The sequence below is a fragment of the Sorex fumeus genome, unplaced genomic scaffold (assembly GCF_029834395.1).
Source record: "Sorex fumeus unplaced genomic scaffold, SorFum_2.1 ptg000131l, whole genome shotgun sequence".
NCBI classification, from domain to species: domain Eukaryota; kingdom Metazoa; phylum Chordata; class Mammalia; order Eulipotyphla; family Soricidae; genus Sorex; species Sorex fumeus.
Genome location: NW_026606188.1, coordinates 21,757,954 through 21,772,968, shown reverse-complemented (window position 1 = coordinate 21,772,968; position 15,015 = coordinate 21,757,954). Strand labels below are relative to the sequence as shown.

Below are 15,015 nucleotides of genomic sequence, written 5' to 3'. Positions count from 1 at the left end.
GAGCACAAATATGGTCCCCCCAGCTGTCAGGAGTGATCCCTGCATGCAAAGCCAAGGGCAAAATTTGAGTACCGCCAGGTATGGCCAAAAATATTCATTAGTTAATAATAATGAAATAAAAGTAGATGTTTTAATTTTTTACACAGTAGATTCAGGGCCAGAGTTATAGTACAGCAGATAGGGTGCTTGCCTTACACAAAGTGACCAAGGTTCAATCCGTGGAATTCCATGTAACTCTCAAGCCCCACCAGAAATGATCTGAGTGCAGAGCCAAGCGTAAGCCTGAGCACTCCAAGTTTGTGTGGCAGGGAAAGAAATCACGACCATCCTGTTGTTCGTTGATTGCCTTGAGCAGACCCCAGTAATGTTTCCTTTGTCCTAGCCCTGAGATTTTTTTAAAAAGTGCCATATTCAAGGCTCTTTCAGGGTTAGGAGAATGAGACCCATCTTTGTTACTGGTATTTAGCATATTGGGTACGCCACGGGGAGTTTGCCAGACTCTGCTGTGTGGGCAGGTTACATTCAGCCTGCCAGTTTGTCCAAAGTAGGAATGAGATAATTTAAAAAAAAAAAGAGAAGAAGCAGATTCACTGGCATCAGGGATGTCACTAAATGGCAGAGCACTTCCCTGGCATGTGTGAGAAGCCGAGGTTTGATCCCTAGAACTAAAGTACATAAATAAACTGTGAACAGAGTAAGTTTAATAAAACAGAAGCATCACCAGCAACCACTGCAACCAATGTGTGTCCGCCAGACGCGTCAAATGTGCTATCCCTAGTCACTAAAGAACAAAGGGGAAATTCCAAATTTTTTAAATTTCAATTCATTACATGTTGAGTCGCACTGTATCAGAAGAAACAGAAACACAGCTCAAGGAGCAGAGCATATGCTTTGCATACAGGAGGTCCAAGTTCAATCCCCAGAAACACATGGTCTCCTGTGCAATGCTGGAAGTGACCAGCAAGCATGGAGCTGGGAGCAGCCCCTTAGCACTGTCAGGGGTGACCAACACAAAACCAACCCAAAAGGTTCACTTTATCAAAAATAACTATCTTCCAAAACCTTTTTTCAATAGAGTGGTGCTGATTTTACCTTTTGTGGAGCCAACTCCTGGCAGAAGCTGGGGGTGGTAGGGAGGGTGCTCCCTAACAGACCACGACAGTGACAACATATGCTATGCCAGGAATTGAATCCAAGTCACACTGAATTGAATCCAGCCCCACATCAGCTATACATTCTCTCTGGCCCCTGCTTTGACTTTTTTTTCCTCACTGAATCACTAGGTTCTTAAGTTATTCAAGAATGAGTTTCAGTAAGGCAATGTCCCACACAAACCCTTCCACCAGGGACCATGCATCCCCCACAATGCTCCACTGCCCCTCTGCTTCCTACTGGAAACCAGTTCTCCGCTCGGTGTCACTACGACCTGTGGGCATTTGTTTCCTCACTTTGTCTCTTTACGTCCCATACATGAGGGATCACTCTGTGGCTGCTCCTCTCCCTGGCTAACTTCACTCAGCATGATACTCTCTGAATCCACCATTTACCAGCAAACTTTCTGACGTAGGCTTCCATTCCATTGTGTGCATATGCCACAGTTTCTTTACCCAGTCACGGCTACTGGCTACTGCAAATAGTGCTGCAATGAACAAAAGAGGTCTTTTCCGCATTATGCTTCTGGGCCCAGCAGGTATATTCCCAGGAGTGGAATTGCTGGGTCTTAAGGAAGCTGAATCCCTAGTATTTTTTTTTTGAGCAACAGTCATACTGTTTTCCCAAAGGTTGGACCAGTCAACATTTCCAGCAGCAGTAACTGAAGGTACCTTTCCCCACCAATCCCAGTCCACGTCACACTTGTACTTTTTAAAAATAAAGCTTGTGCACATATCTCACTTGCTTAACTCTATGTCTGATTTTTTTCACTCTGGAGAAAGCCCAAGTTCTACAAAATGAATACATAGTCTTTCTCTCTCATATATTTCTAAAGTTTCATCCAATAAAACTGATCCTGCTTCACTTAAAAAAAGTGAGATAATCAATGGCTGAACAAATAACAGTATTCCTACATTATTAAAGAGAGTGAGAGAGCGAGAGAGAGCGCACACAAGTGTGCAAGAGAGAGGGAAAGAGGAGCCACCTCTCATGGCTCTCTGCTCAGGTATTGCTGGGAGGAGGGCTGGGAGGGAAATATGATACTGGAATCTTACTCAAGGTCTCACACAGATTAGATGTGTAGTCTACCGTTTATGTTAGCTATAATTCTCAATTAAAAAATAAAATAAAGCCTTTCTAAATTCTCGTTACTATCTGGTTTGATAGAATGGTGAACATATGCTTCCGCAATTAACCTGCTGTATTAAGCTGACTGAAAACTACATTGAAAACCTAGCCTCATACAGCTATGTATTTAAGAAAAGTTGGGAGTCCCTCCGCCTGCCTCCAAATGAACCCAATCACTGCCACACTCATGGCCTATCTTCACAGGCTCTCCCAAGCCCCCCACATATGACAATGAATCCGCTGTAAGACCCAGGTACGCGGGACCAGTGACCGAGAAGCCCCGGCTTCATGGAGTCCAGAAGAGGCTCCTCCCGCAATCTCCCGCCCTGGCAGGCACGCCCACAAACTGCCTCCAACGCCATTTAAGCGCGTTAATGGCCATGATCCAGAGACTCACAAATGCATCTCAGAACCCAGCAGCTCACTTCAGGGATGCCTCCAGACTCCAATTATTTAAAATTTTAGAATTACAGGAGCACACAGCCATTTTCGTAGTCACGCGACTCTCATAATACTCATAACAAGCACTGTAGCACCGTACTCCCATTGTTCATCGATTTGCTCAAGCGGGCACCAGTAACGTCTCCATTGTGAGACTTGTTGTTACTGCTTTTGGCATATAGAATACGGCACGGGGAGCCTGCCAGGCTCTCTGCCTTGCGGGCGGGATACTCTCGGTAGCTTGCCGGGCTCTCTGAAGGGGGACAGAGGAATCGAACCCAGGTCGGCTGCATGCAAGGCAAATATCCTACCCGCTATGCTATTACTCCAGCCCAATACAAATAATAAATAACAAGCAATACGAAATAAATTATTTAGCATCTGCCTGTGGGGCAGACTTGAGTGGTGTTAGGAAAACTTGAAATAATGGTGGTGGGAAGGTGTAATGGTTGTGGGATTGGTGTTGAAATATTGAATGTAATCAATTATTGTGAACAACTTTCTAAAAATAAAATTAAAAAAAAATAAAAAGTTGGGAGTGATTCAATAGCCTTTAGAGAGTAATGTGTGGTTATTCTTGATGTAATAACAAAATGTAAGAATATTCCTTGAATGCCAACTATAATATGGAAGTTCACACCATATTAATGACTTACTATTCCCTTACATCAACTAAGATCTATCAATCTGTTTTGCACTGTCAATCTTTTTCTGACACATGGTGTTATAACATCATGCATTGGTCATTTGAAAAATATTGCACCATAATTAAATCTTTCAATTATTGACATTTCTTTACACATTAAAAACTACTAATATCATTACCAATCTCATCAAAGAACCTTTAAATACTGAGTAGCTTATCAAGTTCATATCAACAAATACAAACTTCATAAAATTCTAATATACATGTAAAAGCTCAATTTCTCTCTCATGTGCAGTGTGTCAGTTTTTCTTATATGACAGGCTCAATTCATTCACTTCTGAGAAAATGGCTGCCAAACACCTAAGACTGAAAACACAGCTTGTCAATTATTCTTTCAGCAGCAAAATTATTTCCCATATTAAAATAAAGCAGTTGGGCCAGAGCAATTGTACAGTAGGGAGGACGTTTGTCTTGCATAGAGCTGACTTGGGTTCAAACCCCAGCATCCCACATGGTTCTCTGAACCCATAATGAATGATTCTCTTAGCACAGAGTCAGAAGTAACCACAAACACAGACAAGTGTAGCCCCCCCAAAATTAAAAATATTTAAGAGCAGCTGATTTGGCCTAGAATTCAAACTGCACAAGTACTTTTCTTCTTGCCCTTCGGTCTAAAGCAATTTATGCATACTTCCTATTTCATTATGTAGAATACTAAGGATCAAGATTTAGTAAAATAATTATATGATGTTTCATCAATGACAACTGAAGCTAGCATTTCTTTTTTGCTGTTAATAGTGTGTGAGATCAGTGCTCAGGCATTATCCAGTGGTGCTAGAAGCAAGGCCCTAATCCAAGGCTTCACATGTGCTAGGCCTATGCTCTACTGTCTGAGCTATCATCTACTCGCATTTTGGGTTTCATTCTAAGTGTGTGCTGGTAAAGAAGTAACTTTCAGCAGTTTGGAAGCATTGTCTTAAGCATTCCAAGTTTTATCCATCATTGCTTTTGCATCATTAATATAAAAGTCAAAACAGTGAATAAAGCAAATAATGAATCACTGTTACTACAATAACAGCTTTCAATTTGCCAGTGCCGAAAAGGGCGTCACAGATGATTGTCCCCCCAAAACCCCATATTCCAAGGACCAACCTTGAGAATCACTATTATAAGGGTGCAAAAATAGAAGTACATATGAGAAAAAGCAGCTGGAGTAGCCTACAAGTTTTAGTGTACAGATAAAAAGATCTTGCAAAGACTTAAGACTTAGTTTACAAGTTTTACATCACTCTAATTTACAAGTCTGACATAAATTTTAGGTAGCACAGGCCAGAGAGCTGGCAGGAGGGGTGGGAGTATGGCTGAGCCCATTCAACCACCAGCACCACATATCCCCTAGTACCTCCTGAAGTGATCCCTGAACGAAAACAGACGTAGCTCACAACCACTGCAGATATGGCCAAAAAATGAATAAATAAGTAAAAATCTGCTTAGGTAGCTGGAGAGGTTTGGCATGCAAATTACTTTGAAAGACATGCTGCATACACCACAGATGTCATAAAAGCCTAGAACATCAAAAATTTATGTTTCTTCCACGAACTGGGAGAAAGTTACCAAGACACTAGGGGAACAAATAAAAGACAATATAAGCACTACAGTTCACTGAGAATTTGCCATATGCCAGGCTATATGAAGCACTTTGCAATTAACTCATTTAATTCTCATAACAGCATTATGAAATAGTTATCATTATTTTCAATTGACGGACATAAATTTATCCACAACCATTCAAGTAATATAGGGTAGATTCAAGTAGTCTGACCCCTGAAATATATTTGCATAACTAATCACAATGCTAGAAATTGATTTCTTTTTTTTTTTTTACTGGTTTGGGGCAGGAGAGACAGTATAACAGTACAACACAGGCAGGGTAGAGTTTATCTTGCACACACGACCGACCCAGGCTCAATCCCTGGCACCTCATATGGTTCACGAGCACCACCTGGAGGAATTCCTGAGTGTAGAGCCAAGGGTCATCTCTGAGCACTGCCAGGTGTGACACAATAAATAAGTACTTAAAAAATACTTCATTATCAGTGAGATAGCTAGTAACACACTTTCCATGCTGAGTTCCATGCAGTCCCAAGAGCATGACAAGGTGTGGCCCTCCTGGGATCCCCACATTACCAGGAGTACTGACCCCACTGAACCACTAGGTCTGCAGAGCCACTTGCCCTCTTAGCACTGCTTGGGAGCACTGCCCTCACCAGCAAAACAACTGCATCACCCCCCTCCCTGCAATAAATAGGTCTGCTTTAGCGACTGACAACAGATCACTGTTGTCAAAAACTCAAAGTTGGGTGGCTAAAGAGATAGTACAACGAATAAGGTGCTTGCCTTGCAGGTGGCCGACCTGAATTCGATCCCCAGCATCCCAAATGGTCATCTAAGCACCATTAGGAGTGATTCCTGAGTGTTGAGCCAGGAGTAACTCCTGAGCATTGCCAGGTATAGCCCCAAAACGAAACAAAACAAAAAACTGAAAGCTGAGTCCTGGAGAGAGAGTACAGTGGATAGTGTGCTTACCTTGAAGTTGTATTTGAGTAAACCCAAATTTAATCCCCAGCATGGCATATGGTCCCAACTCACTTCCCTAAATACAGAGCCAGGAGCAAGCCCTAAACATGAAAGGAAGGAAGGAAGGAAGGAAGGAAGGAAGGAAGGAAGGAGGGAGGGAGGGAGGGAGGGAGGGAGGGAGGGAGGGAGGGAGAAGAAAGACCCTCAAACTCTCTTCTGTCAAAGACAGGCATTAAAAATGAGGAACAAAAACAAGAAAAAAAATCCTCAAATACACTATGCATAAAACTAGCAAACTTCCATTCAAGGCACATGCTCTCCAATAGGAAGAATTTCCCAAGAGTTAAAAGAGAAGATACCCAAAGCGTTTCCTTGGTGTGAGACAGGCAGAGCACTGAGAGGGGATGGTAACCGTATACACCACCCCTCCAACTTCTCCTAGGCCTTTTTAGCTCAGCCTTTCCACAATTCAAGATTCAGAAACAAACGTTTTACCATGTGGATTTTTCCACGAACAATAATAATAAGCTTACACACATATTAAGATAGCTTAAAATTAGTAAAATCAGAATTCTACAGGACGGAACACCACCTGTAGTACTGTAGCAAATCTGAAGAGGCGTGGATGTCTGAGGTTATACAGGTGATTTAGTAGCACAGCCTTAACACGAGTCACACTTCATCAAGTCTTCCTTATCACTAAGCTGCTTCCAATGCCTTCTCCTACAAAAGTCTCATCAAGATTGGATCTGATGGGGCCAGAGAGACTGCAGCAATTAGGATGCTATCCTTGCACAAAACAGACCAGGTTCAATCACTAGCACCCCATTCGGTCCCATGAGCCAACCAGGAGTGATCCCTGAGCGCAGAGCCAGAAGTCAAGAGCACTGCCTGGTATGGTAAAAAACAAACAAAAATGCTCATCTAAATTTACTTGGGTGATTCCATACAAATGTGTTTTTTGTTTCTGCTGGGGCAGGGATCAAACCCAGGGCCTCACATATGCAAAGCAAGTGCTATACCTCTGAGCACAGGTTGTGTTCTTGGTCCCTTTTTTGTTCTTCTGGGGTATGTGTGTGTGCAAATTTGCATTTCTTATTGTCTACTCTAGTGTGTGTGCAGACAAATTTGTATTTTATTGTATGTTATAGTTTCATAGATACTCGCTACTAAGAACTAGTCCTGGCTCAACCTGCACTGAGGGGGAAAAAACCCCAACAACAACAACAAAGCACTTTTTAAATATTAACTAATGGAGAGGCAGAGCAACAGTATAACAGGTACGACATTTGCCCTGCACACAGCCAACCTGGGTTCAATTTCTGGCATTTCATATGGTCCCCTGAACACTGCTGAGAATAATTCTGAATGCAGAGCCAGTAGTAACCTAAGAGCATCACTGGCTGACCCCTACCCCCACCTCTCAAAAAAAAAAAAAAAAGGGAGGGGTCCAAAAAATGTATTTAATTTTATATATATCTATGTACACACACACACACACACACACACACACACACTTGAGGAGTTAAAAAGATAGTTCAAAAGGCTGAAGCACATGCTTTGCATGCTGGTGACCAATTCGAGTCCTGGGTTCAATCTCTGCAAGGAACTGTGTGGTCTCTCAAGCCTGGGAGTAGCCCCTGAGACAGCCAGGTGTAGTTTCCAAAAATAAATAAAAATAAGACCCATTAGCGTTTCAAAAAGTATTACCTAGTTAGTCCAGAATTTCTAAACACTCCAACACACAGATGAAACCTTTCTCCTCATGTTAAATCCATGTGTTGGAGGCTGGAGCAATAGCACAGCGGTTAGGGCGTTTGCCTTGCACGCGGCCAACCTGGTTTCAATTCCCAGCATCCCATATGGTCCCCTGAGCACCGCCAGAGCTAATTCCTGAGTGGAGAGCCAGGAGTAACACCTGTGCATCACTGGGTGTGACCCAAAAAGCAAAAAAAAGAAAAAAAGTTTCAAAACATGGTAGGTACCAGAGAGCAAATCATAAAAGGCATTGCTTAAATAGAGACATCTGGGGCTAGTACAGCAAGTAGGGCACCTGCCTTGCAGGCACCTTACTAGGTAGGGTTCAATCCCCAATATCACCTACAGTTCCCAAAGCACTGCCAGAATTAATTCCTGAGTGCAGAGCCAAGAGTAACCCCTGAGAACTGCAGTGTATGGCCCAAAAAATCAAAAAATAAATCAGATAAACACCTGGAGTCACCTCGATATCAAATGGAATACCCACTTTAAAAGACTCTCCAGATCATTATTCATTCAAAAAGGCATTTATTGAAGTCACTCTACAATACTCTAATGGAAAATATGAGACAAGTAAACCAAACAAGCAATTGATATTTTCACTCTGCTATGACAAAATGGTAATCTGTCGAACAGTGACCTGAAGAACTACTTTCAGGGGCTGGAGGCACAGCAGGTAAGACGTTTGCCTTGCAAGCGGCCAACCCAGGCTTGATTCCCAACATCCCTATAGTTACCCCGAGCACCACCAGGAGTAATTCCTGAGTGCATGAGCCAGGAGTAACTCCTGAGCATCACTGGGTATAACCCCCCAAAAGGGGGGGGGGGGGGGGCCGGCGGTGAACAACTTTCAAAGAAGAAATCAACATGTACTGTGGGTAAGAAGCTGCACGCAGGCAAATCAGATTTGACTCCAGGCATCCCATATGGTCGCCCAAGCATCACCAGACGTGATTCCTGAGTGCAGAGCCTAAAGTTAGCCCTGAGCATCGCTGATGTGACCCAAAACCAAAATACACACACACACACACACACAGTAAGTCAAGAGGATTTCTAGACAGTTATACTACTCTATATAGTACAGTGATAAACTATGAACTTTGGGTGATCTGTAATTGTAAAAAGGCAGTTTTTTTGTATTCTGGGGAGGTTTAATGATCACGGAGTGCTGTACTGAGGAGCACGGGGAACAGAATACAGGAATTCTCCATATCTTCCCTTTCATCTTACTATAAACTTGAAATTGCTCTTTAAAGAGAGATTTTTTTTTAATGCCAGAGAACACCTTTCTAAGAAAGCAACACTTGAAGCCCCTCACTCAGGAGCCGTGGTGGCCTTGCACCAAAGTGTGGATCAGATCACCTGGAAAACCTGTTCCAAAAGCTCTTCAGAAACCTGCACTCCTAAGAAGACCTCAGGTGATGCAGATGCCACTCCAGAAAATCTCCAGGGCAGGTTTCTGCAGTGGGTGGTGCTGCCATGGGGTGACTGGAACCATGTGGGTGGGGAGGCAGTCTCATTGGGGGCTCTTGGGGACACTCTCCTTTGTTTGCTAAAAATGCAGATTTCCAGAGGGCACTGATTGGTGTTTGTTTGTTTTCCTGAAACAGGGACAGCAGACCAGTAAGTTTGGAGATCTCTGACCGAGAGAAAACAACCCAAAGAGCAAGGAACTTGTGTGCTAGAGAAAGGAAACAACAAAAAGCCAATTAGAAGGCAGGGTATGTGCTCATGTTACCATTTAAGAACTTCTTAGGATGGTAAATTAAATAACATCGAATTCCCCAAACCACAGACGGGACTCACAGGTTGTTTAATACCTTGCATTTCAGTTTATTTTCACAATCATTTCTGTGTGACTCGATGAGATACAAGTGAAGGATTATCAGCTATTTTTTAGAGGTAAACAGAAGAACAGACACAGTTCATGAACCTACTTTAGAGAAAACAAGTGGCAGAAAAATGTCCCTTGACTCCAAATCCAAAATTCCATCCAGAACGGCACACTTACTACTTTCGGGGTGGGGAGGTGTTGAAGATTCGAAAGGGTAGGGACACACCCAAAAATGTCAAGGAATTACTTTTAACTGCTCAGGGATCACTACTGGCAGCGGCAGAGATTGGGCATGGATTGAACAGCCACATACGCTTACTTGCCTTACCCACTGTACTATCTCTCAAGCCCTGGCTTGCTTATTTTTTGTGTGCAATGCCAGAGACTGATGTCAATCAAGTCAAATACTTGCAAGGTAAGCACTGAGCTCTATTCCCAGACCCCAGCTCAATGTTTCAGGAACAGGGCCAAAGAGATGATACAGTGGGAAAGACACCTACCTTCAACACAGTTTGATTCCCAGAACCCCATGTGGTCCTCTAAGCCCCGCCAGGAGTCATCCCCTAAGCACAGAGCCAGGAGTAAGTCTTGAGCGTCGCTGGGTGTGGCACCAAAAAACAAAAAATTAATTAAAGAGTAAAGCAATGGATACATACCAAAGTTAATAGTAGGTCTGGAGAACCACAGACCAGCAGCGCAAGAAAGGCCTCTGCACTCCTATATCCACTGCAGCATTATTCAGAGTAACCAGAACTAGGAAACTATCTGAGTGCCCAGGAACAGATGACTGAAAGATGCGAGGATACAAAAACACAATGGAATATTATGCTGCCATTAGAAAAGATGAAGTCTTGAAATTTGCCTATGAATGACAGATCTGGTGAGTAACATGCTTAGCGAGATGAGTCAGAGGGAGAGGGGCAGACACAGGACGATCTCTCTCATATATGGGATAAAAGAAAACATAGTAGGGAAATAACTAATGCCCAAAGACAATACAAATGAAGGGCAGAACTGGTCCTGAATAGAAAGCTTGTGACAGTGGGGGAGGGGGATAATATAACAATGATGGAGGGAAGTGGTCACCCTGGACAAGAACTGGGTGCTGAAAGGAGGTCAAATGATATGCATGACACCCTATCAGTGACCGTGCTGCAAAACACAGTGCCTAAAAGAAAAAAGGAAAAAAAACAAGTGGGGTGGGGGAGAGAAACAGGAGACACTGGCAAAGGGAGGAAAATGGACACTGGGGAAGAGATAGGCGCTTGAACACTGTGCTCACTACTGAAACTCAGTCATGAATAATTCTGTAACTCACGGTAACTAAAAATCTAAATCTAGATTCCCTGGCTAAAAACATAGTGGCTTTGGAGCTGGAAAGAGGGCTGCGGGGAGGGCGGTTGCCTCGCACATCATCAGGTTCTATCCCCGGCACCCCATATGGTTCCTCAAGCCTTGCCAGGGGTGAGTCCTCAGCACAGAGCCAGGATTAAGTCTTAAGCGCCACCAGGTGTGGATCAAAACCCAAAAAATAAATAAACAAAAAGTCTTGATTTTAGATACTAGTCAAAAATAAAGCATTACCTTAAGGTTGCCAGTATGCTGTCCCATCTACTTATTTCTTCAACAAAGGCTGGGATAAGGAAATTTACTATCTTCTCCTACGTATCTGTGAGCCAATTTTCTTAAGCTCAGGCACTCAGACACATCAAACACAGTTCTTTTTAAAACTTTATTAAATCGTTGTGATTGACCCTATCAAAGTCGCTCATGATTGGATTTCAATCATACAGTATTCCAATACCCAGCCCTCCACCAGTATATATTTCCCAGTACCAGTGTCCCCAGGTTCCCTCCCATCATCCCCTACTCCCCACCTGCCTCTATGGCAGGCGCTTCTCTTCTCTCCCCTCCTCCACTCTCTCCCCTCCCTCTCTTTCCAACCCCCTTTTTCAGCACTGTCATTTCCAATACTGACACTGAAAGGTTATCAAAAATATTCCTCTACCTACTTTTAACACTCAGTTCTTGTCCAGCGTGATCATTCCCAGCTATTATTGTCATACCAGTCTCTTCTCTATCTTATCTACCCTCAGCCCCCACACACTTGTGGTTAGATTCAACCACTGACCAGTCCTTCTAACCTTTTATCCCTAGTCATGGATATTAGTCTTCCATATTTTTTATATGCCACAAATGAATTCAGTCATTCTGTATCTGTCCCTCTCTTTTTGACTCATTTCACTAAGCTACTCTCCATGTCCCTCCATTTATAAGCAAATTTCATGACTTTATTTTTCCTAACAGTTGCATAGTATTCCATGGTATAGACGTGCCACCGTTTCTTTACACATTCGTCTGTTCTTGGGCACTGAGGTTCTTTCCAGGTTCTGACCATGGTGCTGCAATGAACGTAGATGGCGTTTCTGCTATGTGTTTTGGAGCCCCCAGGATATATTCCCAGAAGTGGTATTGCTGGGTCAAATGGGAGCTCAATTTCTAGTGTTTTGAGAAACGTCCATATAGTTTTCCAAGAAGGCTGGACCAGTCGGCATTCTCACCGACAATAAAGGAGAGCCCTTTCTCCCTTCATCTACACCAACACTGAGTGTTTTTCTTTTGGATGTGTGCCAGTTTTTGTTGTCAAAAAGTTTTTACCTGGTGTTCCCTCTATCTCTCTCACCTAATTCAGGTTTTCCACAAGAACACTAAATCCCATATGTTACTATGCCCAAGAGACCTAAGCAGTTATATGCCTATTATTCACCCTATATACCACCATTACCAGTATCTTCTGCATCGCTCTTAACATCCCCATCTCCGTATCTCAATAATACAAGTTCCAAATATTCCGAACTAGGGGCTAAAGAGAGAGTACATCGGCTAAGGCACTTGCTTTGCATGCACAGACCCTGGTTTGATGCCATAGAGTTCCCAGAGCACCACCAGGAGTGATCATCCCTGGGTGCAGAGCCAGGAGTAACCCCTAAGCATCTCCAGCTGTGAGCCAAAAAACAAAAACAAATCCAAACTAAAAGCATCATCAACCCTACACATACACACAAACCTGTTTTGAGTGCATGAATAAGGTGGCAACCAACAAACAGGAAGCCGAGAATTCAGCATGGGCAACTCTGTCTCATTCACACCAAGCTCAGCCATCCCCATTCCATGTCCTTGGTTACTTTCTTACTTGTTCCTACTAATACAACTGCAACACTTACTAAATTGGTTGCATTCCTTTTACTTTGTTTTTAGGTCACACCCAGTGGTACTCAGGGATCCCTCCTGGTGGGACTTGGGAGACCATCTGGGGTGTCAGAGATTGAACCCCTGTCGGCTGCATGCAACGCAAGCACCCTACTCACTGTGCTATCGCTCTGGCCCCAAAATTGGTTTGTCATTTCCTTAATAACTACCAAGAACTAGTCACTTCACACACTTCTGTCTCACAATTACTTATTATGTGAGTAATTTGTCTATCACAGTGCCAGGAATCAAACTCAGGATCTGACACAATGCAATGCAAGAGTGAGATGAACCACATTCCGGGTTCCAATGTGTGGGATTTTATCCTTGTTCCACAATGAGAAAAGAGGGTAACCAAATATCAATCTGTCCAAACCATAAGGAGGGGTAGACCAGACACCCAAATGTTCTGCTCTTTAATACTAGTTCTCAGTCCTTCCCTGATTGCCCCAAACATTTCTCACCCCCATCACCAAGATTCTATGTGGTCCTACCCTCAATCTTGCCTTCCTTTCTCATACAGGATATCCCAAGTGATCGTTCTGGATTACCAATGTGATCCTTTAAGCCTCTTGATATAAAGTCCTTTTATATCCAGGAACTCTCCTTTAGTCTCCACTGAGCAAAATCCATTCAACCAGATGAGTTCCCAGACCCTTCAGTACAAAAAGTTCCACAGTCACGGTCCAATACGTAAAAGCGCTGAAATTTTCTATTATGAATTCGCAACTCGAGCCCTGTACCCATGTGAGGCTGCTGTGTATCCCACGAGCATTGGTATTTCTGTCTCACTGCACAAAACACTCAGGTGCTTGACAATAAATTAACCCAGAACCTGCTGGAGTGTTATGTAAGAGACGTTCCCAAGAAAGAGCGAGAATTTCCAAACTACTCTAAAATCCAAAACACACCTGGTCCCAAAGGTTCCAGAAAAGGGGTTGAAGGCACTGTAATTAGCCAGCCCCATTAATTCAACCCAGCACCTTCAGCACACACACACCCCCTTGGCTCCGGGGACCCGCGAGGCCCCCGAGTGCCCTCCAACACTTTCCCAGGCCGGCGTGAGCGTCTCCCCCGCGAGAAGCCTGCTCCCCGGCACTTTGGGCCCTCTCCCCGGGGGCCCCGAGCACCACCTCTGCATCGGTGCCCCTCGCGCAGGGCAGTGCGCAGCCCCCAGTTCATTCATTCCCAGCACACTGCCCAGAACAATAGGGGCTCCTTACCGTACAGCGAACTCCGAAGTCGCCCCGACCGCGGCGGACCCCGGCGCTGCAGGCCTGCTTCGCCGCCCCCCGCCGCCTCCAAGCCCTCCCAGCCCCCGAGCTGCCCCTCCCCGCCGCCCGCCCCCCGGGCCCGCGCGCTCACCCTGCTGGATGTCGCCGTTGCTGCCCCCCGGGATGGGCACGCTGAGCTGGCGCTCGGGCTCGGGCAGGCAGCGCAGGCAGAAGGAGTGCAGGCAGGGCAGCAGCTTGGGCTCGGCCTCGCGCCGGCTCTGCAGGCTCTGCTGACACACGGCGCAGGTGTCCAGCAGCGACGCGGGCGGCGCGGGCGGCGCGGGGGCCCCCGCGGGCGGCGCGGGCGGCGCGGCCGGGGCCGGGGCGGGCGGCGGGGCGGGCGCGGGAGCGGGCGGCGCGGGCGCGCCGGGCACCGCGGGGGCAGCGGCGGCCGGGCCCGAGGAGGCCGCGGCCGCCCCGCCGCCCTCGGCGTCAGCCCGGCCGCCTTCCTCCTCCTCCTCCTCCGCCCGCGCGGCGGCCAGAGGCGGCTCCGCCTCCTGCGCCGCCGGCCCGGCCGCCCCGGCCGCGCCCGGCGCGCCGCCGCCGCCCCCGCCGCCGCTCTCGGCCTCGCCGCCGCCTTTGTTTTCCGCCATGTTTCCTCTTTGAACCCGCCGGACCGCCCCGCGCCCGCCGCCGCCGCCGCCGCCGCCCCCAGCCCGCCGCGCCGCAGCACGAGCGGCGCCCAGCGCGAGCAGGACGGCAGGAGCGCGCGCGCACGCGGGGGCGCGCACGCAGCGCCGGACCCGGAGGGCGGCGGGAACTCGGGGCGCGTGCGCAGCGGCGGGGCGGGGCGCGCGTGCGCGCCGGCGCCGCGCCGTGTGAGCTTTTAAAGCCAGAGCTGCGCGTCACCGGGCGGCGCCGTCGCGGCGGAAACCTGCGGCTGCCCCGCGGGGACTCCTAGGTGCGGACCTCGCGGTCCCTGCTGACTCTTCCTCTGCGCGCTCGAGCCCCACGCT

The 15,015-nt window shown here is 46.2% G+C and overlaps 1 protein-coding gene across 2 annotated transcripts in view; it reads right to left on the bottom strand.

Moving 5' to 3' along the window:
* The window catches only part of TRIM33 (tripartite motif containing 33), a 121,863-nt gene extending 107,186 nt beyond the window's left edge, over nt 1-14,677 (bottom strand). For both annotated transcript variants that reach the window (XM_056139022.1, XM_056139023.1), the window contains exon 1: nt 14,151-14,677. In XM_056139022.1, the coding sequence (XP_055994997.1) occupies nt 14,151-14,652 (502 nt within the window). In that variant the 5' untranslated portion in view covers nt 14,653-14,677. The remainder of the gene's footprint in view (nt 1-14,150) is intronic.
* Nucleotides 14,678-15,015: the final 338 nt, after the last annotated feature.